Source organism: Natrix helvetica (genome assembly GCF_964273705.1).
Source record: "Natrix helvetica genome assembly, chromosome: 12".
Classification (NCBI taxonomy): Eukaryota; Metazoa; Chordata; class Lepidosauria; order Squamata; family Natricidae; genus Natrix; species Natrix helvetica.
Genome location: NC_138556.1, coordinates 15,721,949 through 15,748,210, shown reverse-complemented (window position 1 = coordinate 15,748,210; position 26,262 = coordinate 15,721,949). Strand labels below are relative to the sequence as shown.

Sequence of the window (26,262 nt, the reverse complement as noted above, 5' to 3'; positions counted from 1 at the left end):
GTTGGAAGGGACCTTGGAGGCCTTCTAGTCCAGCCCTGCGCAGCTAAAACTGTCCTGCGCGTACACCAGGGGTGTCCAAATCTGGGAACTTTAAGACTTGTGGACTTCAACTCCCAGAATTCCCCAGCCAGCTATGCTGGCTGGGGAATTCTGGGAGTTGAAGTCCACAAGTCTTAAAGTTCCCAAGTTTGGACACCCCTGGCGTACACGGAACCAAAAAACAAGATGGCGGCGCCTACTACGGAAAACCTGTTTGCGGCCGGTTCCGGAGACCCAGCCCGGCAAAACCACTACCGGTTCGGCCCACCACTGAAGCACCCATGCTCTCCTGAGAAAAACAGCAGGGTCTCACGTCTTCCACCAGCGGAAAGGGGGGGAAAAAAGTTAAATTCTGTTTGCAGGATCCGCCGAGGTGCCTTTTTTAAAGCTCCTGAGATTGTTTGTCTAGGCAACCACAGGCTCCTAATCTCATTCCGCTTCTCCCCCCCCCCCCCCGTCCCCCCCACCCATTGCATTTTCAACCCTCCTTGCAATTGTGCTTCAAATTAGGTCAGGACATAGATGGAAATGAGCGGAGGAGGAGGAGGAGGAGGCCAGGAAGGGTGGGTGGGAGGAATGCAGCTCTCTCTCTCCGCCAGCCCTGCTTCCTCTAGGTAGGCACCCAGAGAGAAACACAACCACGTCACACAACACACACACACACAATGGCACACTTTTCAGAGACCCCCTCCCCACCCTTTTCAATGCATCTCAGCTGCTCTTCCAACCCCCCCCCCCCGGTGTGTGTGTGTATGTGTGACACGAATCAATATTCAGGAAGGCTCCCCTTGAGCCAACAAGCCAAAATGCTCTGAATTCACACAAGCTGCAGCCCTTTCAGAGAATTAAAAAGCAAATCCAAATAAATGCCCCGCAGAGAGCAAAGCCCGGTTGTGGCGTGTGCGTGTTGTCAATCAACCCTTACTGCACACACCGTGCCAGAGGGCAGAAGAGTCCTTCGGGGGGGTGGGGGGGAGGAATCCGCCGTTGCAGTTGGTCGTAGGTCCATTTTTTTTCAGCGCCGTCGTTAACTCGGAATGGCCCCTAAGCAAAACGTTGTAAGGCGAGGACTGCCTAGAATCGGTTCTCAGTGGCGTAGCTTGGCATGGGGAAACAACCTGACTTGTTCCACCTTTGTTTTGTTAGAATCGTAATTGTCTGAGTTGGAAGGTGCCTTAGAGGTCATCTAGTCCCAACCCCCTGCTCAGGGCAGGAATTGGCAAGAGCAGGCGTTTCTCAACCTTGGTCGATTTTACTCCCAGAATTCTCCAGCCAGACTCCTTCTCCCGCCGAAAACATCCCTTGCCCTGTGGTTCAAGGTTGACTCGATCTTCCATCCATCTGAGGTCGGTCAAATGAGGACCCAGATGGTTGGGGGCAACAGACTGATTCTGTAAACAGCCCAGAGAGGGCTGTAAAGCCTGATGAAGCAGTATATGTCTGTTATTGCTATTTTCCTTCCTTTTCATCCCTCCCTCCCTTCCCTTCCTTCCTTCCATCCATCCATCCATCCATCCATCCATCCTCCCTCCCTCCCTTCCCTCCCTTCCTTTCCATCCATCCATCCATCCATCCTTCCTCCCTCCCTCCCAGTAGTTAGAATGTAATATTGCAGATTTACTCTGCTCACTGCCAGGAGTTTGATCCTGACCGGCTCAAGGTCGACTCAGCCTTCCATCCTTCCGAGGTGGGCAAAATGAGGACCCAGATTGTTGGGGGGCAAGAGGCTGATTGTGTAAACGTCTTAGAGAGGGCTGTAGAGCACTGTGAAGCAGTCTATAAGTCTAAGTGTTATTGCTATCTTCCTTCCATCCTTTCCTTCCTTCCTTCTTTCCTCCATTCCTCCCAGTGGTTAGAATGCAGCATTGCAGGCTACTCACTGCCAGGAGTTCAATTCTGACTAGCTCACGGTCGACTCAGCCTTCCATCCTTCCGAGGGGGGAAAAATGAGGACCCAGATTGTTTGGGGGGGACGGGGACATGCTGACTCTGTAAATCTCTTAGAGAGGGCTGTAAAGCCCTGTGAAGCGGCATATAAGTCTAAGTGCTATTGCTAATCAAGGAAAAACGACACAAAAGGAAAACAGACACAGGAAAGGCCAAAAAAACCACAGACTTCTTATTTGCTTGCCCTAATTTCCGATGTCGATTCCAACCCCGGGGGGGCAGCTGAGACTCTTAGAGCCCACAGTCACCTCAGCTGGGAGATCAGAGACTATTTAGAAAAGCAATTAAAATACGGCCACCGATTTCCAGATTGCACCGGAAATTGATCTCTGCTATATATGATACGATCTTCATAACGTGGGCTTAGAGCTGGTTAGCGGAAGAAGGTCAGGAGGTTTTTTTGATCTTGAGAAATGAGCCTTTCTTGGAAGGCGTGTAGCTATTTTGGGGCGAATCAACCTCTTGGCTAATTTTAGCTGCTTGCATCAATAGGAATCACCCAGCTCATCCTGTCAATGGAGGAGGGAAAGGAAAGAATGAGCTGGACTTAGTCAATTAATCTCCCCAGGCCAGGATGCAAACAAAAAACTGGAATCAAGGAATAACGAGAGAGTTGCAAGTTGGAAACTAGACAACAGATAGAAAACCGTATGCCAGGATCTACTAAAGCGGTTTTATAGACTTAGGCTTAACTGCAATGTGTGAGGGACTAGCATCCCTCTTTTAAGGATTATGGGGCTCCTGCATGGGAAGGCAAGAATATTAAGCAACAACTCAGCTTTTCCTAAGTTGGATGACCTCTGGTGGGACTTCCACTCCCAGAATCCCCCAGCATGGCAATAGTTGAGAATTCTTGAGTGTTGGTATTGACGTATCTGGAAGTTGCTGTTGCTAAGACTGGGGAATTCTGGGAGTTGAAGTCCAAACCTAAAGTTGCTATGGTTGACAAACATTGATCTAGAACAGGGGTCGGCAACCTTAAACACTCAGAGCCACAAAGGTCCTAACCGGAAACCCTCTGTTCAATTCTGGAGCCAACCGGAAGTCCGGTTCCCCCACCATAGAGTCTCCTCCTAGCATGGCGTCCTTTTTCTTCTACCTGTCCTAACCGAAAGCCTATCAATTGTGGAGCTGACCAGAAAACCCGCCCCTTGCCATAGTGTCACCTCCTGGGGCGCCCTGCTTCCCCCCCCCCAACAGGAAGCTCCACTCAAAATTGTCGTGCCGACTGGCAACAGGGAGCCGCAGCAGAGGGATCAAAGAGCCACATGTGGCTCCAGAGCCACAGGTTGCTGATCGCTGATGTAGAATCTCACAAATATGAGCTCGTGAAGAGGCAAGGCAAATGGCGCGTGAGAGGGAAAGTCAGCATTTCTGGGCTGAATTCCTGGTCCGAAGCCTGATTTGTATTCTTTATTTTTGGAATCGCTGGCTGTCACATCGGCCCCGGGAGACCAATCTGTTTCCCGGGGGAAGGAAAAAAAAATCACGGGAAGCCAAGAATGTGCCACCGGGCAGCAGTAGCCCATCTCACTGTAACCTGATAAAACATTTTCTCTTCCTCTTCCCTTTTCACCCAACGCAAAAGCACCTGGGCTGGCCCCGAATCGAATTCCACTGGACGCGAAGAATCCCTTCAAATGTTTCTTCCATTCTCTGGTGCGCCAAAACAATGCAGCCGATGCAACTTCACAAACTTTGCAAGTTCGTTTTAGGCCTTTTGCCTACAAACCGACGCAATCAAAATGCTATTCGTGCTCCCCAGCAACTGAAGCTCTTAACAAGGGGAGTGTTAAAATTCAGAGCAGAAGCAGCTTTTTCTAGTTCGAATCTCACCAGGCTCCAGGTTGACTCAGCCTCCCATCCTTCAGAGGTGGGTAAAACGAGGACCCAGATTGTTGGGGGACAATAAGCTGACTCTGTAAACCGCTTAGAGAGGGCTGGAAAGCCCTGTAAAGCGGTATATAAATCTAAGTGCTATTGATAGTTTCCTTCCTTCCTTCTTTCCTTCCTTCCGGTTAGAATGCAGTATTGCAGGCTAACTCTGCCCACAGTCTGGAGTTTGATCCTGACCTGCTCAAGGTTGACTCAGCCTCCCATCCTTCAGAGGTGGGTAAAATGAGGACCCAGATTGTTGGGGGCAAGAGGCTGACTCTGTAAACTGCTTAGAGAGGACTGGAAAGCACTGGAAAGCAGTATATAGGTCTAAGTGCTATTGTTGTCTGTCTCTTCAGGAATAAATTGAGGAGATTGCTATCCTAGGGTTAGGATTGCCATTACTATTTTCCTGGGCCAGAGACTGGATTTTTCATCGTAGCCTTGTAGTAAGGAGCACCAACAAGAGCGACCCTTTTTTTTTTAAAAAAAAAACTAACCCTTCTTCTTGACAGCCAACTCAAAAAGCTGTCCTTCTACCTTCTGTGCCAAATCTTAGCATGGAAGGCAAATAGAAGTAGAAAAAGGAAAACAGATGGAAGTTGAACACCCCAGCAAGACCAAAGTCCTTCTAACCCAGAATGCTGAATTCATTGGCATTTCGCAGACAAAAAAATCGCTCTTACTTCCATTTGCAACTCCTAAATTTTGCCCCCTGCCCTTTGTTTTCTGCTTTCCTTTGCTTTCTCTTTCCATTCTTTTGTTAGGGAGCTCTTCTGCTTGAAACTTTTACACGCACCCTTTGTCAGGCACTCTAAAAAAAACCTAAAAACTGAAAGTCATCGGCTGAATGACTTTGGGCCACTCCCTCTCTCTCATCTCTCTCTCTGCCCAACTCACCTCGCAGGGTTGTCGTGGTGGAGAGAAAAATAGGAGGAAGAAGGAGTCTTAGGTATGTTCGCCGCCTTGGGTTATTTATACAAAATAACAAAGGTGGGATAGAATGAAATGTGAGTAAATTCCTCCTTTACTTCCTCTTTTACAACTCTGGGTGTTGCAAATTGGCAACCTAAGTAAATAAAAGAAATTAAAAAAAGATGACGTGCTAAAGTGATGGAGGGAATCAGGCTGTTTGCTGATATCCACTGAAGCTTTACCCACCCAGCAAAACCCACTGGAGACCCTCCCTAGAAGGATTCATCAATGCCCAATGGCTTAAGTAGCTATCTTGTCCCAGTTGTTCAACTATCCCAGTCAACTGACAGGAGCTGTGAAGAAACAGCTGTTTTGCTCAGATTTACCGTATTTTTCAGAGTATGAGACGCACCTTCCCCCCCCCCTAAAAGAGCATGGAAATGTTGGCGCGTCTTATACACCGAATACAGCCATTTTTGGCCTCCGGAAGCCCCGTCCCCGCATCCAAAAAACCGAGGGGTTTTTTGCTTTCCCTCAGCCGCCAGCAACCCTCTGCAGGGCTGGGGCAAAGCAAAAAAGCCCCCATTTTTGCGAAAAACACGCTGTTTTCTGCAAAAATGGCCGTTCTTGCCTTGTCCCAGTCCTGCTGAAGCCTGCAGAGTGCTGCTAGGGGCTGAGGGAAGGCAAAAACCTTTTTTCCCTTACCTCTTCGAAATCCTGGTGCGCCTTATACACCGGTGCGTCTTATAGTCCAAAAAATACGGTAGGTGGATTTTCGGTTGCCATCACAAAAAATTAAGATTTGTCTGAGTGCATTTTCAGCTGGCATTTCTCAAGAGCAGGTAAGGAAAGAGGACAGCCAGCCAAGCAAAGGTTGAATTAGACAACAATAAAAATCAAGAGAACAAGTGGAAGATGCTCTTTGTCCATTCCAAAAATAACGTATAATAATATAACGGAAAGTGGGGAAAAAACCCAGCCCCTCAAACGGGCACAACTGCCACGGTGGCCTAGCCTGCCCCACCAGTCAATGGCCTTTTATTGAAACCGGGGCCCCAAAGAAGCAAAAAGACATCAAAGATGAAGATATGCTTGAAAGTATACATCGGAATCCCTTGCCAGCCAGCCCAGGGAGGGAGGTTCCAGCATCTATTGCCATAAATAAGGGACGCAGTGGCTCAGTGGCTAAGATGCTGAGCTTGTCGATCAGAAAGTTCGGCAGTTCGGTGGATCGAATCCCTAGCGGCACGTAACGCAGTGAGCTCCCGTGACTTGTCCCAGCTTCTGCCAACCTAGCAGTTCGAAAGCACGTAAAAAATGCAAGTAGAAAAATAGGAGCCACCTTTGGTGGGAAGGTAACAGCGTTCTGTGCTCCTTCTCCGTTTAATTATGCCGGCCACATGACCACGGAGACGTCTTCGGAGAGCGCTGGCTCCTCGGCTTTGAAACGGAGATGAGCACCGCCCCCTAGAGTCGGGAACGACTAGCGCATATGTGCAAGAGAAATCTTTACCTTTATCCCCATAAATACCTAAGCACAACTTAAGCAAACGTTGACAGTTGCTCTGAACACACGTTTACAAGTGTTAACAGGAAACTTGTGTTCACACAAAATGCTTCACCTATAAACCCAGGTTAATTGCTGCATGGGTGAAAATGGGTCAGACACGACTTTGCGACTAACAACAAATTGCTGTATTCATGTACAATAAAACCCTATACTTTCACTTAACACAATGCCCGGCCCACATAGCGTATTAAAAAACCCCATCTGTGTTCTTCATTGCTGAATCTCGGATTAAACAACCTCACTTTAGCCTACTCTAGCGTGTTGCAAAAATTCTTCCCCCTTGTGGTCTTCGGTCCGTCTCCCGCTGGAGCCGAGGAGGAGGTCTCCCTTCCACATGCTATTTCTTACCAGCCCCACATCGAGGTACGCTGTGCTGCCATCCCTCCCTCGCCGGACTCAACTGCCGAGCTGCGGCCGAGAAGCCGAATTAGACAAGGTGCGAATCAGGAAGCTGGCAACTGACAAATGAGGCATTCTTAGCGACTCAGTATACAATCGTACAGCACCAAGGTGATCTCCTTAAGCTGATCACCGGTGGGCAGAAGCTTTCCGTAAGAGGAAATTTGAAGCTTAAGAATAACACGCACCTGGGGAATGAAGAGCATGCTTGTCCCAACGAGAAGGGGTTAAAAATACAGGACGGTGCCCTCGTTCCTCACAGACAAGAGAGAACAAAGTTGGAGAGAGACGTTTAATGTTCTGAATCCATCCACCTGAAAGTAACATTTTCGTGTACGTATTTTAAGTCACAGAATCTGGTTATAGTAATGTGCAGGTTTTTGAGGGGGAGGGACTAGAAGGATCCCAGACCGATTAAAAGTAAAGGTTCCCCTCGCACATATGTGCTAGTCGTTCCCGACTCCAGGGGGCGGTGCTCATCTCCGTTTCTAAGTCAAAGAGCCAGCGCTGTCCAAAGACGTCTCCGTGGTCATGTCGCCGGCATGACTAAACGCCGAAGGTGCACGGAACGCTGTTACCTTCCCACCAAAGGTGGTCCCTATTTTTCTACTTGCATTTTTTACCTGCTTTCGAACTGCTAGGTTGGCAGAAGGTGGAACAAGCAACGGGAGCTCACTACGTTATGCGGCGCTAGGGATTCGAACTGCTGACCTTTCTGATCGACAAGCTCAGGGTCTTAGGCACTGAGCCACCGCGTCCCTATACATCCATTACAAATAATAAAATACCAGCTACCCAAACAATGCTCGACACTTGTGACTTTCATTTGGCTCTGCAATATTACAACATTCGATCTTTGCCTGGGAACAAAGCACTGGCGACCTCCAAAATGCTAGGAATTCAAAACAAGCCCTATCACCAACTCTGTCCCAAATATTTTGGAATCGTTCCAAGCTCAAAATGTCACTTTCAGATTCAAAATGCAGCAGCTTTGAGCTCAAAACTCTTCCCGGATGGAATGGAGTAGGTCTGGAACTCTTTCGGTGGGACAGGAACACGATGTTCTAAATCTAAACTTGTCTGAACTCAAGACATTTTGCACGGCCCTAGAAAATATAAGTCACTCCTGGTGAAAAATGATCAACGACTATATTGGGGGGGAAAAAGACACTACGAACAAAATCTGTTTATGGAGCGCTTGTCTCCCATTATTTTAGTGACTAGAATATATGGTAATAGAATAGGAATAGAATGGAATAGGAATAACAATAGAATAGAACAGAACAACTAGATAAAAGGACAGTTTTTTCCCAAATGCCATCACTCTGCTAAACAACTAATCCCCACAACACTGTGAAATTATTTGCTAAGACTGTATTACTATTATTATTCTCATCCTTCCTATTACCTATCGCCTCCCCCTTAGGATATGTTGCTTGTATCTTTACAATTTATATTGTTTTCTTTGTTTCCTAGTATGATTTGACTGCTTATTAGTAACCTTGACCATCACTCAGTGTTGTATCTTATGATTCCTGATGAAGGTATTTTATTTTTCTTTTTATGTACACTGAGAGCATCTGCACCAAAGACAAATTCCTTGTGTGTCCAATCACACTTGGGCAGTGCCCTGTCGTGTTGAGGGTAGACGTTGGGACAATTTATGTCCAGGATGTGAGGGGTCTGTCGATATTTTCACGGCCCTCTTTTTGACTTGTGGAGGGAATGGATGGCAGCAACAGCTTTCTGGAGCCTTTCAAGATTGTCTTATTGAAACAGAGGACTTAAAAGGGGGGTGCAGTCTCTCCCCCCCCCCCCCCAGGAGAGAGGCCAGGTATGAAACAATAGGAGTGTTAAACCTCTGGAAAGGATCTTAGCATCCAGAAGGAAAAGGGGGCTTAGCCTCTACTCTTCGGCTTTGAAACTAGGTGGGGAGCAGGAGGAGGGGGGGTCTTAAGGCTGTCTGCTCAGCTCTTAGAGCCCATTCACTGTACCTGGAGGCTTTCTGGGCACCTTGTATTTTTAGAAGCAGTTAAACAAAGGGCCATTCACAGCTGATTTGCTCAGAAGGAAGCCACCAAAGATCCATTGCTCCTTTCCTAGGCAGCCAGCCAAGAAGGATTTGAGCCTCAGCTATTCGGCCCAAGAAGAGCCACGTGGCAAGCTCACATTAAGCACTCACCCAGCAAAGGTTCCCAAGCAGAGGTGAAATTCAGCAGGTTCTGGAGAACCGGTAGCGGAAATTTTGAGTCGTTCAGAGAACCGATAGCAGAAATTTTGAGAACTTCGGAGAACTGATAGCAGAAATTTTGAGAACTTTGGAGAACTGATAGCAGAAATTTTGAGAACTTCGGAGAACCGGTAGCAGAAATTTTGAGAACTTTGGAGAACTGATAGCGGAAATTTTGAGAACTTCGGAGAACTGATAGCAGAAATTTTGAGAACTTTGGAGAACCGGTAGCAGAAATTTTGAGAACTTTGGAGAACTGATAGCGGAAATTTTGAGAACTTCGGAGAACTGATAGCAGAAATTTTGAGAACTTTGGAGAACCGGTAGCAGAAATTTTGAGAACTTTGGAGAACTGATAGCAGAAATTTTGAGAACTTCGGAGAACTGATAGCAGAAATTTTGAGAACTTTGGAGAACCGGTAGCAGAAATTTTGAGAACTTTGGAGAACTGATAGCAGAAATTTTGAGAACTTCGGAGAACTGATAGCAGAAATTTTGAGAACTTCGGAGAACCGGTAGCGGAAATTTTGAGAACTTCGGAGAACCGGTAGCAGAAATTTTGAGAACTTCGGAGAACCGGTAGCGGAAATTTTGAGAACTTTGGAGAACTGATAGCGGAAATTTTGAGAACTTTGGAGAACTGATAGCGGAAATTTTGAGAACTTCGGAGAACCGGTAGCGGAAATTTTGAGAACTTCGGAGAACCGGTAGCGGAAATTTTGAGAACTTCGGAGAACCGGTAGCAGAAATTTTGAGAACTTCGGAGAACCGGTAGCGGAAATTTTGAGAACTTTGGAGAACTGATAGCGGAAATTTTGAGAACTTCGGAGAACCGGTAGCGGAAATTTTGAGAACTTTGGAGAACTGATAGCGGAAATTTTGAGAACTTCGGAGAACCGGTAGCGGAAATTTTGAGAACTTCGGAGAACCGGTAGCAGAAATTTTGAGTCGTTCGGAGAACCGGCAAATGCCACTTCTGGCTGGCCCCAGAGTGGGGTGGGAATGGAGAATTTGCAGTATCCTTCGCCTGCCACGCCCACCAAGCCACACCACGCCCCCTCAAGCCACGCCCACAGAACCGGTAGGGAAAAACAGATCTGAATTTCACCACTGTTCCCAAGGGCTCTACTTCCACCTGGACATTTCGTCGGATTATCCCAACCGATCTAGGGTAGCTCCGTCTTTACGCAAGAGCTCCAACGTTGGGGATGGACAGGAGTCTTATAAAATGGGCTTTGCCAACACACAGGAACACAAGGAGCTCCTTTTGAGCTGTGCCCCGGAATTCTGTTTTGCTGTTCATCGTATCCTAAACCAAACAAGGCAGGGAATATTCCAGAGAGATAAGGTAAAGGTTCCCCTCGCAGATATGTGCTACTAGTTCCCGACTGTAGGGGGCGGTGCTTAGCTTTATTTCAATGCCGAAGAGCCAGCGCTCTCCGAAGACGCCTCCGTGGTCATGTGACCGGCATGACTAAATTCCGAAGGCGAATGGAACGCTGTTCCCTTCCCACCAAAGGTGGTTCCTATTTTTCTACTTGCATTTTTACGTGCTTTCAAACTGCTAGGTTGGCAGAAGCCAGGACAAGTCACGGGAGCTCACTCCGTTACGAGGTGCTAGGGATTCGAACCGCCAAACTGCCGACCTTTCAGATCGACAAGCTCAGCCTCTTAGCCACTGAGCCACCATGTCCCTTGTGTCTTGATCTCTCTTGATATTGTGCCTCGATATCTCCAGAGATATCGAGGTTGAAATGACAGCGTCTTTTTTACTCCACTGGAAGGCAATTTCATCCCGATTTAGCCAATCAGCATCTGTCGACCTCGTTCCCTTTCGTAATGGAGGACAATGCTGGTTTGTTCAGCCTGACAAACCCTCCTCGCCAGTACATTTCAAAAGTTACGAAGGCAAATGTTTCTGAAGCTCGCCTACTTGAAGACAGGAGGACTTCAATTCCCAGAATCACAGCTTGGAAGAGTTAACTACACACATTTCGGGGCACGGAGGAGAAAAAACTGATTAGAAACATAACCAGGAACATAATCTTGACAATCTGCCCCTTTCTCTTTTGCACCCTTCCCTCTCCGCCCAGATCAAGCCGGTTTCTTTCAGTCAAAAAAAAATTCTTCCTACTCAGGTATGGAATATTTTTCTATTGGTGATTTATTAAAAGCCAGAATGGTTTAGAGGGAGGGAGATTTGGGCTGATATCTCCAGTCAAGGGACTAAAAGCATGGGTGTCAAACTGGATTTCTTCCAGGGCAGGATTAGCATTGTAGTTCTCACTTGCTTGGCCTGGCAGGATGGCCTAAGCGATGGGCCATTAAGAAGTGTTTGTACAAGTCCGAAGAAGCCATCTCCAGAAGCTCCTTTTATAGCAGGGAGGGGTGGGGAAGAGAGAGAGAGAGAGACAGAGAAAGAGAGACAGGCAGAGACAGAGAGAGACAGAGACAGAGAAAGACACAGAGAGAGAGACAAACACAGACAGAGACAGAGAGAAAGGCAGAGACAGAGAGAAGCAGAGAAAGACAGAGAGAGGGGGGGGAGAGAGACAGACAGACACACACACAGAGACAGAGAGAGACAGACAGACACAGAGACAGAGAGAAAGGCAGAGACAGAGAGAGAGAGAGAGAGACAGACAGACAGACAGACAGAAAGACAGAGACATACAGAGAGAGAGGCAGAGAGAGAGAGACACAGACAGAGAAAGACAGAGAGAGAGACAGAGAGAGACAGACAGACACAGAGAGCAGAGAGAAAGGAAGAGACAGAGAGGCAGAGAGAGAGAAAGACAGAGAGAGAGAGAAGAGAAAACACACTACACAGTCAAACTCTATTGCAAACAGGAGCAACAAAACATTGAGGTTTGTCCCGAATGGCCATAAACCCAGTTAGGAAGTGTTACATGCTTATTTTCCAACCAGGCTTGTAAAGGGGCCGCAGGACACGAAGAGGGGACAAGGAGAATCAGAAGAAAAAAATTAAGCCATCGGATTGGAGGTGGCTGTAGGGTATACGGCCCTCAAAGTCAAATTTATTTATATCTCGCCTTAATTATTTTTATAAATAACTCAAAGCGGCACTTGGCACACGCTTTAAGATTATCTATTTGTGCCTCCCACTGATTCGCAGTCACAGCTCAAAGAACCGCACTGGGATCTTGGCTCACATCTGCGTTTTCCCAATGGGGCACAGGCCTTTTCTCAGCACAGGTTTTCGAGTGTCTTTAAAGTGGGGGGGGGGAGGGGGCACGACTACGGCCCCTTTGCGGCCCATGGACTTTAACTCCCAGAATTCTTTAAAGCCACCCTTGCTTGAAAGGGTGCCAGGCTGAGAAAGTTTAATAGGGTATATCTGGACACAATTTATTCTGCACCCTTCCTAAGAGCCAACCTAGAAAAAGGAAGGAAAGAAACGGAATTGGCTAGCCTCAAATTCACTTATAATATTAAACCATAATGAATAAGGCCATTGCCTCCATATTAGGCTTTTTAATCCATTATTTACCATAGTTTTCGGAGTATAAGATGCTCCGAAGTATAAGATGCACCTAGATTTTGGGGAGGAAAAGAAGGGAAAATATCTGCCTCTGCCTCCCAGCAATTTGCCATGTGGAGCAAACAGCAAGTTTCACTTTCAATTTCTCCAGAACATCAGCTGTTTCAGGCTGCAGGGATTGCTATAGCCTATTGAAGCCCCCCCCCCCCTTTTGCTGCAAAGAGGTAAATTGCTGGGAGGCAGAGGCCTAAGGGTTGGGGCCAGTGGGGCTACATTCAGTGTATAAGACGCACCCAAATTTTCATCCTCTTTTAGGGAGGGGAAAAGGTGCATTTTATACTCCGAAAAATACGGTATTCTTTCAAAAACAATAAACGTTTCTGCAGAAAAACGGTTCTTGGTCCTGCCGTCCATATATTGAGCATCTATTCTGCCCCACCCTAATAGATTGTGGTGACTAAACAAGATAGAAACTGTCATGGGAAAATACAAATTCTAAATAGAAGACATGGTGGCACTAAATTCATGTAAAATACCCCGTTTTTCCAAAAATAAGACTTCCCAGGATAATAAGCCCAATTGGACTTTTGAGCGCATGTGCTGAAATAATGCCTCCTTCGAAAATAAGCCCTCCCTGAAAATATTGCAACACAGCAGCAGCCATGCGGTGACCACGCTCGCCGCCTCCTGCACCTCAAAAATAATAAGACCTTTGTGAAAATAAGGCCAGGTGCTTATTTTGGGGGGTCAAAAGAAAATAAGAGCCTGTCTTATTTGGGGGGAAACACGGTTTATAGGTGGATGTGTATGTTGCCCAGTGTCCCAATTTCTCACATTCCTGGTATCCTCAGGGAGAGCGTCTCTGCTCTAAAGAGATATCTCTGCCAGCAGGAACAAGACCAAGCAATGAACTGACATGCCCAAGTGGCACAAGAGGAAAACATTGGAAGGGAAAAAGAACCAGACATTTTGTCCCAACGGGGAAGAGATGGATTTGCAAGAGGGAGAAACAAAACCGCATCACACCAACCCTGCGCAAAGAGGCCAAGCTCGCTACCAACTCACAAAGCCTGTTCGTGCTGGGAACAAGAAGCATCCTTCAGCCAGGAAGGAAAACAAGAGAAGGCAAAGAAAGCAGCCACTATTGGCCGTAAGCGCAACCAACGGAAAGCAGAGCGGAATATAGAATAACAAAAGAGTTGGAAGGGACCTTGGAGGTCTTCTAGTCCAACCCTGTGCTCGGGGCACTCCTCAACTTACAATACCATTAGAGTGGCCCAGAAAAAAGCGGCTTACGACCATTTTTTCACACTTATAACCGTTGTAGCACCCCCATGAGTCACATGAATCAATTTTGGATGCTAGGCCACTGGTTCATATTTAACGACGTTTGCAGCGCTCCGGGGTCATATGATCAGCTTCTGCAACCTTCCGATTGTTGTGGCCGGCCAGCAGAGCTGGCAGCAGATTCAGACAGGGAGGAGGTTGGGGAGGAACATGGGCCAGTCCTGGAGTCTGAGGAAGGCTCTGATGAGGGCTCTGTGTCAGAGGCAGAGAGGGAGCCAGGCCCGTGTGACAGTTATCAGCTGCCTTCAGAGTCAGACATCAGTGAGGCAGAGGAACAGCTGCAGCCTGTTCCCAGTGTGCGCATGTGCAGAGCTGCCAGACGAAGGGAACAGCTAAAGAACAGGGGACGACTTGGGAGTAAGGCCACAGGTGGATGATGAATGTCCCCTCCCAGAGGAAATAAAAGAGGAGCGGAAGGGGAGTGGAGTTTGCAGGAGACAATTAGTTTGCTTAATTGGTTCGTGACTCTCTGAAACTCCTTGCCAAGTTTTGTAGATATCGGCCTGGCAGCTCTCCAAGCCAGAGAAGGTCTGTGACTGTAAATCCTCCCTTGAAAGACTTTGCTGGATGTGAATGAGCAGAATTCACAGTCAATTAATAAAAGGGATTTTTGTCAGGACCAGGAGTTTGCTTCAGGCTCTTGGGAAGCTTCAGTCAGAACACCAACAAGACAAAGTGAATCTTTGACCTAGTCAAAGATTCACTTAACAACCGTGATATTAATTTAACAACTGCAATGATTCACATAACAACTGTGGCAAGAAAGGTCATCAGTTGAGACAAAACCCACTGAACCAAGGTCTCATAAACTTTGAGCTCAATTGTGGCTATAAACCTAATACCATTCTGGACACATGGCTGTTCAACCTCTGCTTGAAAACCTCCAAGGAGGGGGGCACTCACAACTTCGGAGGGCAGAAAAATCCCACGGATGAATTGCTCTCACCTTCTGCAACCCCAAACTGGGTAATCTCAGTTTGCACGAGTCACTCTGTGTCCAGCTCAGTCTGACCAGGTCCGGAGTCCTTCCCTGGGCAGAAATTAGGACACTCAAAACTTGAATAGGATACTTTCTCTCCCCCCACCCCCCTTGTTCGTGTTGATAATTGCAGACAAAGCAGGGATTGTGAAAAAGAGAAAGAGCAAGGAAAAGGCTGGTGCCAATTTTGTGGTTCCCTCTCTCCCCCTCGGCAAACCCGGCGACAGGATGCGGTTTTTAAGGACCGACGACGATGACCCTGGTGGGACTAGAAAACCTTTGAAGGCACCCTAACCGTAACCTTTATTGGTACCGCCCGAATTATATTTAAAAGGGGTGTTGATATCAGCTCGAGGGAGGAGGCAAACCTCCCCAAATTTTAAAACGGTTCTCCCCCCCCCTAATTACATATTCGTATCTTGGATTGCAAGGCAACAAATTAAAAAATAAAGTAGGATTTTGGGCACTTGTGGGGAACCTCCTCTGATGCTGAACTACAATTCCTAAACTGCTGGAATTAGGGAAACGGATAGGATAACCCAGGGGTCAGCAACTTTAAACACTCAAAAAGAGCCACAAAGGTCCTAACCGGAAGCCCCCCGTTCAATTCGGAGCTGACCAGAAGTCCAGTTCCCCCACCATAGAGTCTCCTCCTAGCCTGGCATCCTTTTTCCTCTGCTGACTGGAAGTCCGGTTCCCCCACCATAGATTCTCCTCCTAGCGCGGCATCCTTTTTCCTCTGCTGACCGGAAGTCCGGTTCCCCCACCATAGAGTCTCCTCCTAGCGTGGTATCCTTTTCCCTCTGCTGACCAGAAGTCCGCTTCCCCCACCATAGAGTCTCCTCCTAGCGTGGCATCCTTTTTCCTCCACCTGTCCTAACTGAAAGCCCTATCAATTGTGGAGCCGACCTGCGACAGGGAGCTGCAGCAGAGGGATAAAAGAGCCACATGCGGCTCCAGAGCCAACGGGTTGCTGACCCCTGGTATAGCCCGTTTCATAATATCTGGACTGAATTTATTGGCGGTCCCAGACCAATGAAACAGAAAATCCGGAATTTAAAGCAGGGGTCTCCAAACTTGGCAGCTGTAAGACTGGTGGACTTCAAACTCCCAGAATCCCCCAGCTAGCTTGGGAAAGCTGCCAAGTTTGGAGACGCCTGATGTAAAGTATAGATACCCCCCCCCCCCCATTAAAAACATCTCTGCCAATGCACATACAAACCAGAGAAAGATTCACAGAGACCCTTGTGTCTACCATGTGGTTTTTTAAATTTTATTTTAGATATCAAGAAGTGACTGTTTTGGATCCACTTAAGAGTTCAGCATTCTTTGCCAGCCTAATTTTATATTTTAAAAAATAATAATAGGCCACATAGTTGGCAGAGGTTATTCGTCCTTTAATATTTGCCAACCCTTACCGAGAGGGAGAGTCATAATCCCACCCAACTGGACAGAATTAAAAGAGCAGAAATCTGTCCCAAAGAGCCATTCCAAATGATAGTTTTGTCAATGAGGTTAGGAGAAAGGAAATTCTCTCTATTAGAAGCAGAGGAGCTAAATCGAGGGATTTAAAGCTGAGAAGCTGGCAACACTGTTTTCCCTCAACCAAGAACAAAGCAGATTACAATTTTATTTCTTTTACAAGCCTTACAAGAGAGCCAGTCTGGTTTAGGCCTCAGGGTAGAAAGCAGGAGCCTGTGAATTCTAGCTCCGCCTGGGACACCAAGCCATTTGGATGGATCTTGGGCCAACCACAGGCTCCCAGCCCTAGGAAAGGGGCAATGGCAAACCACTTCTGAAAAACCGTGCCCAGAAAGATGCAGGAACTTGTCTAGACAGTTGCACTGACTCCAAGGGACTAAAGGAAATTGCTCCACTCAAACACTGACTGTAAATGGCATCCAGTGGCCATTAATGCCCTCTTGCATGCCAGGGCTCAATTCCACACTTTGGATGTCACAACAACCCTCCAAGATGGGCCAGATTAAGCAGGGCCACCCCAGGATACCCAGCATTAAGCAGCAGTGGTACAGACGTGGCTGTCGGGATGCTGCTCAACTCGTACAGATAGTCCTCAACTTACAACAGTTCATTTTTAGTGACTGTTTGACCGTTACATCACTAAAAAAAGGTGACTTAGGACCATTTTTCACACTTACGACCGTTGCAGCATCCTGGCGGTCACCTGGTCAAAATTCAGACGCTCCTATTTACGACCGTTGCAGTGTCCCCAGATACGTGTCTGCGCGCACACACACATACACATATACAAACACACACGCATTTCCTCCAGAGTCCCGACGACGTCAGAAAGCAAAGCCCCCTGCAGAGCGTCTGCCCGAGTTAGAGCCGAACTAAAATGATTGCAGAAGGAGCCTCGGAAACCCGCAGTTCTTTCCCACAAGGCGGGAAGGCGACACGTGTCTACACATACACGCACGCACACACAAACACACACACCCCTCTTCCTCTCGGCTTCCGACGACGGCAGAAAGCCAGGCGCCCGCCCGAGTCAGATCCGCCCGCCTCTCCCCCTTCAGCGGATCCCGACGTACATACAAAGGCGGCGGCGGCTTCTTCAGCTCCGCAGCTTCCTCGGGGCAGCAGCAGGACAAGGATCCTCCAACCCGCCATCCCGAGGCGCGGCTGAACCCCGGAGCTCTCTTCCTGGCCCGCCAGTCACCGCCTCATTCCCACGAAGCGGCCGACACGGGCAGCGCGCGACTCGCATACCTGCGCGGCGGCAGCGCGCGATCGCCTCCTCCCCTTCTTCCCCCCCTCCCCTCCCCGAACGCCTGCAGCGCGCCGTCACTCCCGGCGGGCTCGCGATCGGCCGGCTCAGGCTCCGCCCCCTCCGGCAGCCTATGAGCGGCGGCGGTCCGGCTCCCGCCTCGCGCCGCCATTGGTTCCTTCTAACACCGTCGCGGCAAGGCCACGCCCCACCAGCAAGAAAGGAGGGGTAGGGGGCGAGCCGGCCTGGGAAGGAGGGAAATAAAAATTAAAAAAAGCTCCTTCGCTCTTAAAGGGGCCGCGGCCTCCCGAGGACGGGATTGGCTCCCTGGAGGTGGTTTAGAATAGAATAGAATAGAATATGGAAAGAATAGAATAGAATAGATCGAGGGTCCTTCTCGGGCAGAGACCCCCAAGGCAGCAGGGGCTGCAATGCAGTGCCCTGAGTGGGCGGGCCAAAAGCCCTTCCTCCAAATCTGATTGCCGTTTACTCAGCAGTAAACCCTCTGAGCTTATTTTCTTGCAGACGTTTCATTACCCTAACTTGTAACATCATCAGTGCTAGAACGGAGTGGGTTTTTCTGCTAGCCCTTGGAGGCCTGATGTTGTTACCTATTTGGGTAACCAAACGCCTGCAAGAAAACAAGCAAGCTCAGAGATTACAAAAATTGGGGGGGGGGGGTTTCCCCCCTCCCAAGACTTTCTGGTTTTTCTTTTCTTTGAAGACGTTTCGCTTCTCATGCAAGAAGCTTCTTCGGCTCTGACTGAATGGTGGAGGAAGCTGAAGAAGCCTCTTGGATGGGAGGCGAAACGTCTTCAAAGGGGGAAAAACACCCAGACAGTCCAGTTGCCTCTTGAAAAAAAGGCTCTTGGGGACAACCACGACCTGGATGGCTGAGAATCTCCATAGACCCCTCCTTCCAACACTGAGCTACAAATATACTCCTTTATTGGAAGTAAACCCACCGGAATGCTTGCAGCATATCCCTCTTGTCTAAGACCTGGGAAGGGCTTTCTCCCCCAGCCATGGGAAGGGTACAGAATGGCCCTTCAAGCAGGGGTGAATTTCAGCAAGTTCTGGAGACAGGCTCTAAATCAGGGGTGTCCAAACTTGGGAACTTTAAGACTTGTGGACTTCAACTCCCAGGATTCCCCAGCCAGCCATGCTGGCTGGGGAATTCTGGGAGTTGAAGTCCACAAGTCTTAAAGTTCCCAAGTTTGGACACCCCTGCTCTAAATGAACTACTGTAGGCCTCCATTTACAATGATTAGTGTAGCAGCCATTTAAAGTTACAGAGGGACTGAAGAAAGTAACTTACGACTGGTCCTCACACTTACGACCACTGCAGAGCCCATGGTCACACGATCATAATTCAGATACTTGGCAAAAGGGCAGTATTTGTAATTGTGGCATCCTGGAGTCATTTGGGGTCCGTTTTTGAGACTTTCCAAGCTGGCTAAATCAATAGGGAAGCCAGATTTGCATAATGGCTGCATGATTCACTTAATAACTAGTGATCCGCTTAACAACCGTGGCAAAAGAGGTCATAATAAGGGGCGCAACTCACTTGTCACCTTCACAACGGAATTTCTGATCCCAATTGTGGTATTGCTGCATTTAAGTACATAATTCCTGAGCTAGAATGGCCTACCCAGGAGATAGTAAATAACTCGTCTTAAGCAGAAGTAGCAGCGACGCTGCTCCTCTGGGGCCCTAATATATCCACAAATTTTCTCCCAGTTTTTAATTTTGTAGAAATTAAATAATGGGCATTGTGTCTTGCAAAGTTCCAGCTTCTACCACTGGTTTTTGTTTTCATTTTGTCTGTGGGAACCCATTTAGGCCCAACACAATAATTAAACAAAGGCTTGCTGTAAGCTACGCCTTTGTCTGGACAGTCATCTGAGGTGAAAGGAAGAGAGGCAGGAGAACAGAGCAAGCTCACCAGGGAGTTTTCAATATCTCTCTCTATTTCTGCGACATTGAAGTCCAACTATTTTCGCGTCTATAGCTACACATTTTAGCAATGCAAAGATGAAATAACAGGAATTCCTAATAGCTTCATCTTCGTTACGTGCAAAAAAACCAAACAAACTCAAAAGTCGAAACTATACATGCTGAACAATAGTGGAGCACAGTAGTTTACTTGGGAGCTACGTGGTTCCTGGAAAGCGAGGGGCTTACTTTACAGGATTGCACATAAAAGTTGTTTTCCATCGCAGCTTTTCCCCCCCTAACTATCTATTGCTATTGGAGGTGTGGAAGGGAAGACATCCGGGCTCAATTTGTACCATTGTTGCAGGAGAGAAAGTGATATTTTAATTACCGCTTGAACCAAAGGCCATTTCAGGAGGATGGTGCCAGTCATACTCTTTCCACCCCTTCCCCGATTCACTTTTATTTCTCATACAACTCAGCAATGGATTGGTAAACTTCAAGACAGGAAAGGATGGGTTGAACTCTGCTTTTATTGATGTAATAGAAGTGACATCTGACAATCCGATGCACTTCTTTTAACGGCAGGTAATGTATAGAGAGAGTTACAGAGTGCACTGTCGGGAGGCGTGACTCAACTCGAACACAAGACAGCTCAACAACAGCGGCACAAGCAACCCTGCGTAGCCTTCGGTTGGGCGGAGTGCAGTGATGGGAACAATTCCGGCGGCCTGCCTGGCTCGCTCGCCTTCAGTTTCGTGAGCAAAATGGGGTTTTCCCCAAATCTTCCTATCCTGCCAAAAACCAGCGCAATCTATTCCTGAACCAACCCACTGTGAAAATATATATATATATATATATATATATATATATATATATATATATATATATATATATATATATATATATATATATAATCTGATATCCCTTGGGTCTACAGGCAAGGAGGAACAGGGGAGTTAAATTTGCTTTCTAAAACTTCCCAGGGGCAGGAGAGGGGGCTCTCGTGTCAACCCCCTACTGGAGTGTGTGTGTGTGTGTGTGTGTGTCAATCTGATCAAGTCAGGAGCATCCTGCTTACGAGGGAATGAGCATTCTTGGTGTATCTCGTGGCAAGGACCAGAGGGAGCCCCTGCAAAATCGAGCCAACTACAGTGTAGCCGAGCTCGTGAGTGGAGTGTTTTGGCAGAGTGCTGACAACACAGACTTACAGAAAGGGAGAGAGGCTGGGAAGGTGAGATTTAGGACAAAGTAGGACGCCAAGCCTCGCCTACAATGCCGTACTAAATAAGCCAGCCAGGATTCCTAGTTTCCCGACAAAGCGGATCGCTCCAGAAGAGAAACTGGGCGATTCCCGGCTGCTGGATCATACTGGCTCCTAACAAGTAAGGCGGGATAGCCCGGGACAAGGAAGAAATGGGGGAGGAAGTTCCACTTATCAAACTATTTCAAGTATTTCTAAATTGAAGTCTCTCTCTTTCCCCCACCCCCACCATCCCCACCCCCCCAGTTACTGCACTCGATGGCTTAGGGCAGTCACTACTACCCGCTCTACAGACAAAGAACAAAATGGCAAGCAGCTGCTGGTCTAATGCGAGAGGGGCAGGGGGGGGGGTGAGACAGGAGGAGGGGGCGTTCGTTGCCGGGATCCGTTTTACTGGACAGGCACTACACGCATGGTGTTGGTGTAACCGGATCCAGGGCGCCAGCCGGTAAGCACGATGACCAGATCGCCTGACTTGAAGAATCCACGAGCTTTGCCTGGAACAGGACCAAAACAGGAAAAGTGAGGAAGCAGGACGGGTGAATGTGGAATCCACAGATAGTCCTTTGACTTATGACTGGTCGCTTAATGGCCATCTTTAATAGCAATAGCACTTAAGATATATATACTGCTTCACAGGCCTTTACAGCCCTCTCTAAGCGGTTTACAGAGTCAGCCTCTTGCCCCCAACAATCTGGGTCCTCATTTTACCCACCTCGGAAGGATGGAAGGCTGAGTCAACCTTGAGCCTGGTGAGATTCGAACTGCCAAATTGCAGGCAGCTGGCAGTTAGCAGAAGGAGCTTGCAATAAGAGTACTGCCTGTAGTGGAATGGCTGAATTTTATACCCACAATGTTGGGCACATTAGTTTTATTGCCGGAGTGTACCTATGGTGGCGTACAACAGAAGCCTTTAAACTTGGCAGCCTTAAGACTTGTGGACTTCAACTCCCAGAATTCCATAGTCAGCATGGCTGGCTTGGGAATTCTGGGAGTTGAAGTTCACAAGTCTTTAAAAAGTTGCCAAGTTTGGAGAACTCCCTGCTGTACCCCCCCCCCCCCACCTCCCAAATGTTACCAGTTTCTGGAAAGTGCATTTTCACAGCAGCAGCTCCCTTCGGCTTCCATGCTCGTCTTGCGGGAAGGAAACCCGAGACCCATAAAGGACGTCTTACCAACATTCATGCCCAAGTTGACGCGGAGATCGACGTCTTCAGCCCATGCGTCCAGGGCTGCGTCCTTGCACAACACGGGGAAAATGCCACGGTAGAGGTGGGCCTGGCGGGCGGTCTGAGCATTACGGGTCACAGCAATGATGGGGGCCCGTGGTCGGTACCTGGACACCAGGTGGGCAGATCTGGAAAAGAGTTGGGAAGCTTAAATCATCTTCACCACCGTCAGCTGGCTTCAACACAGCACACAAGTCTACAAGTGCAGTTTTGCTTTAAAAAGGAGGGAGAGACAAAGGGTGGAAAAAGACACCTTGAGACTGAAACATAAACATCACCATTTCAACTGTTCTAATATTACTGTATTTTTCAGAGTAGAAGATGCACCAAGATTTTGAAGAGGCAAATAAAAAAAGGGGGAGTTGCAATCTGCAGACCTCCCCAAAACGGCCCGATTTTTGTGAAAACGGGCCCGTTTTTTGTCACAAAAAGGGCATGAATAGCCTTTAGGAGGCTTAGAGTGCTCCTGGGGGCTGGGGCAAAAATGAACAAAAACAGCCTGTTTTTCTCTCAATTTTTGCCCTCCCCAGCCCCCAGGAGCACTCTGCAAGCCTCCTAAAGGCTCCGCACGGCCATTTTTTACAAAATGCTGCATTCAGTGTATAAGATGCACCCAGATTTTCAGCCTTTTTTTTTTGAGGGGAAAAGGGGGCGTCATATACTCCGAAAAATACGGTATTTAAAAAATATCAGTTCCCAGGAGGAAACAACCAGTCTACAGAATTAACACATTCTAAATGGAACATTGTTAATTTCTCTTTCCAATTTCCCTCAACATCAAGCATTTGCAAATAAGGCAATTGGGTATCTTACTAAGAGATTGAAAGCATTTACAGAACTACAATTAGGGAAATACGATCCAGAACTAAATGATGTTTGCAAAACACATAAGCAAACAGTGGGTAGGAACCCTTTATGAGAAAAGAGTAAGAAAGGTTTAAGCAGGAAGCATGTTCCAATTTCACAGGGTGTGCCAATATACTGGATTGCTCATTGCAGTGGCTTCTTTGTCTGTTATTTCCTCCAAATCTGCATTCCACAGCTGCAAAAATACTCTGCCCCGCTCCCGATAAACCTTGTTTTGGAAAATCAATCGTTTAGAACTCTGCATCAATTCTAGCTGCAAATAATAATAATAATAGTGCAGATCTGCACTATTAATTGGTCTGATCTACAGAAAATAAATTCGCTCTGAAGTTTCAACAGAGATATAAACTGCAGACTTGCAGCCAGTTGCTTGACATGCTAAACCTGGCATAACCAAGCCGTTGCCGTGTTTTTGTAACACACTATGTTCAAATATACATTAGTTTAGTATGGTGGCCTGCGTCCCATCATACACTGAATCACAAGCAAACTCACCTCCTTTTCATGTGCAAAACTGTGTGCTGATAAAAATGAGATCAAAGATTCAGCGGCACTCTTTTTGGAGTGTATTACACAGCTGCTGAGCTGCGGGCATTGCCCATTCAATAAATTTGCTGGAGGTTTATGCCCTGGGAAGTGCCCTCTTTTTAAAAAAAAGCTTTTTAAGACCTTCCCACACAAATTATGAGCCCCGTGAAAATTCCCGCGATGCTTTGCTTCTCCTTTTGTTTGCACATGTCCACAGCGAGCCGCTGTTTCATGGTTATTGTCCGAGACGGTGCTTCTCAACTTTGACAACTTTTGAGACGTGTGGACTTCCCCAACCAGCATGAATTCTGGGAGTTGAAGTCCACGCACCTCAAAAGTTCCGGAGGTTGGGAAACACTGGCACTATCACAAGCTTGTGATACCCAAACTTAATTCTTAACAGTGGTGCGTTTAATTCCTTGTCCAACCCTATGCAAAGTTTAGGAAGTTCAGGGTGGTGCTGTGAAGCTGGAGGACCACTGACTAAGCAAGCAGCTCCTAGCCTGGGAAGACCTAGTCCAAGGCTACATTAGCAGCGCTTCCATCCCGAGACCGAAAACCTGTGCTTGAGAGGGAGAAAGAGAAGAGGCTCAGAAGCAGGGCGTGTCTGTTATCTGGCCATCCGAGTAAGTCCTCGCGACTTCTGCCAGCACCTTCCGCCTCCTACCTTCCAGACTTGGTGAGCACAATAATGGCCCCGCTGCAGCACTTGAAGGAGGCTTCTACGGCACCCACAGCGGCGGCTTCGGTAGGGTCTCGGTTCAGGGGGGCCAGCCGGCGGAGCTCTTCAAACAATTGCCTGTGAAAGATGGCTGCCTCGGCTTCGCGAGCAATCTATAAGAGCAACATGCGTTCGGGTGACGGCGGTCATGTCAGGCACCGCTTCGGCGCAAGAGTGATGGTGGGAGGATGGCGGGTCGAGCGGAGAACCAGGGTGGAAGCAACCAAGGTCATCCTCCACAAGAGCAGGTGAGTCTTGGCCTCCTTGGTTTGCATCCACCGCCTGGCCTCACCTGGTGCAAGACTTGCCACCTCACCCCACGCCAGTCTGCCAGTGACCTGTGCATTCATTCCTTCATGCACGAACCTCTCTGAGTCTGCTTCGACCTACCTCAAGTCCTGCTTGGTTAAGACAGATGGAGACAGGCTGATTTTTTTATTTTAGTTTTAAGAGTGCTGTGGGAGAACCCGAACTAGCATGGAGCACAACACCTGGAAATTTGCTTTTTTTTTCCCTTTCTTTTTTTCAGAGCATCTCAAAATGACCAGTAACAAATCCTCTAGGCAAGCTTAAGTTGGTTATTCTGGCTAACTCTGAGCCCCTACCTGCCCGACTCTGTCAAAACTATCAGAGCGGAAGCTAAGCACTTAAAAGAGGCCTGCACAGCGCCGACAGCCATGGCATCAGAAGGGTTCCGGCTGCTAGAAGTGTGTCGATAAAGTTCTTCAAACAGCTGACGGTGAAAGATTGCGGCCTCGGCCTCCCGAGCTATCTGTAGGCCAAGAGCGAGAGGGAGGGAAGGAGGGGAGGGAAGAGCAACACAGAAAAGAAGGAAAGAGATGTATCGAGTGATATGATCACGTCAGTAAGGCAAAAGAGAGTTAATTGCTTATTTGACATGCATGACGACGGTGAGGGTGAGGCAGCAATCGGCTTCCCAAATCTGAATCGCCACCCAAAGCCACAAAATCAGCGTTCAAGAGCGGGTGATATCGTTCAGGCCGCGTGGAAGAGAGATAAGTTGCTCCAATCCACCCAAGGAGTTAACTAAATCAGAAGGATTCAGGGCATCCATGCTAAATTCTGATTGCAGAACCCAACATTAATATTTTTTTTCTTTTGAAAAAATATCCTGAGGTTTGAGGAATCTGTTGCTGCACCACCGTAATTTTTTTTAGCAGGAAACCAAGTCTCTCATTTGGCTGGAGAGCTTCCACTTTAAAGAGAATCTGCTAGCTGCTTTGTTAAGAATTCGACCCAACTCAGCTATCCTCCCTTCCAGTGCAGGGGGGTTCAAGTAATCGCCTTTCCCTGAGAAACTGTCAACCCCAAAGATGATTCATTTTCAACAAAGATGTATTGAACTTGTTTTATGTCCCTCCCGTTTCAGGAATTAAGCTTATACCTGTTCTTCCCAGCCAAAAGTTGAGACTTGGGTAGCATTTTTAAAGCATGCAGAGTTTTACACATTCCAGATTATTATAACTAGGCAGTTAAAGTAAGAGTCGATAAGGATTATTTGCAACGTGATACACATTAGGGAAAGCAGCATAATCAAGTTTTGGAAATGACAATTTTTACAGTACCTTAGGCCCCACAAGGATCAAGATTAATGTGATTTTTTAACAAAGGTCGGTAGACGGAGAAGATGATACAAAACCAGAAACCCACCATGACACAGGAGGTTAGTCTCAGCAGAAGGCAGTGGTATCAGCAGAGGTGAATCTTAGAAGCTGTTATCTTTAAAGGCAACCTGAAATACCCCCTTTCTGGGAATCTGTTACAGCAGCCGATCTGTTCTCTCAAAGACGAGGTCGTGAATGTGTGTGTCTGGCTCCAGAATGGGAGGCTAACAGGAGGGAAGGCACCCCCTCCCACCTCTATAAAGACAAAATTCCTCTTTATTTTGTCCTCCTAGGAAAAGCACGTTCCGATTATAATTCAAAAAGGCTTTAAACAACTCCTGGAAGCCTTAAGGGTTTCAATATCTTTCAAGTCGCTAAATCAGGCTGTTGTTTCCCCTCTCTTATTTCAAAATATTATTAATTTCAATGTTAACGAAGGTGTCCGGAAGAACATCTTGTGGGCAAGCAATTCTCCTGAGATACTTATGGCAAACAGGACACTTGTTTCTAAATCTTAAAAGTCAGTTAAATTTAATACACCCCAGCAAGGGGTTGAGGG

General features: G+C 47.5%; 2 protein-coding genes across 7 annotated transcripts in view; both read right to left on the bottom strand.

Moving 5' to 3' along the window:
• Positions 1–17,529, bottom strand: part of GRAMD2A (GRAM domain containing 2A) — a 36,483-nt gene extending 18,954 nt beyond the window's left edge. Inside the window, exons 1-2 of one of the 4 annotated variants that reach the window (XM_081964490.1) lie at positions 17,359–17,529; positions 14,771–14,854 (exon numbers count right to left, since the gene is read on the bottom strand). Coding sequence is in view for 1 of the 4 variants with exons in the window: in XM_081964488.1 (XP_081820614.1) it covers positions 6,695–6,726 (32 nt within the window). In the remaining 3 variants the exon portion in view is untranslated. Of the gene's footprint in view, positions 1–6,694; positions 6,746–14,770; positions 14,855–17,358 lie in introns of those variants that run through there. The other 3 variants (XM_081964489.1, XM_081964491.1, XM_081964488.1) reach the window with 3 other exon arrangements.
• A 2,455-nt stretch (positions 17,530–19,984) lies between these two features.
• Positions 19,985–26,262, bottom strand: part of PKM (pyruvate kinase M1/2) — a 36,840-nt gene continuing 30,562 nt past the window's right edge. For 2 of the 3 annotated variants that reach the window (XM_081965049.1, XM_081965047.1), the window contains exons 9-11: positions 24,025–24,191; positions 21,909–22,090; positions 19,985–21,230 (exon numbers count right to left, since the gene is read on the bottom strand). In XM_081965049.1, coding sequence (XP_081821175.1) covers positions 21,124–21,230; positions 21,909–22,090; positions 24,025–24,191 — 456 coding nt within the window. In that variant the 3' untranslated portion in view covers positions 19,985–21,123. Of the gene's footprint in view, positions 21,231–21,908; positions 22,091–24,024; positions 24,192–24,683; positions 24,851–26,262 lie in introns of all 3 variants that reach the window. The other variant, XM_081965048.1, reaches the window with a different exon arrangement.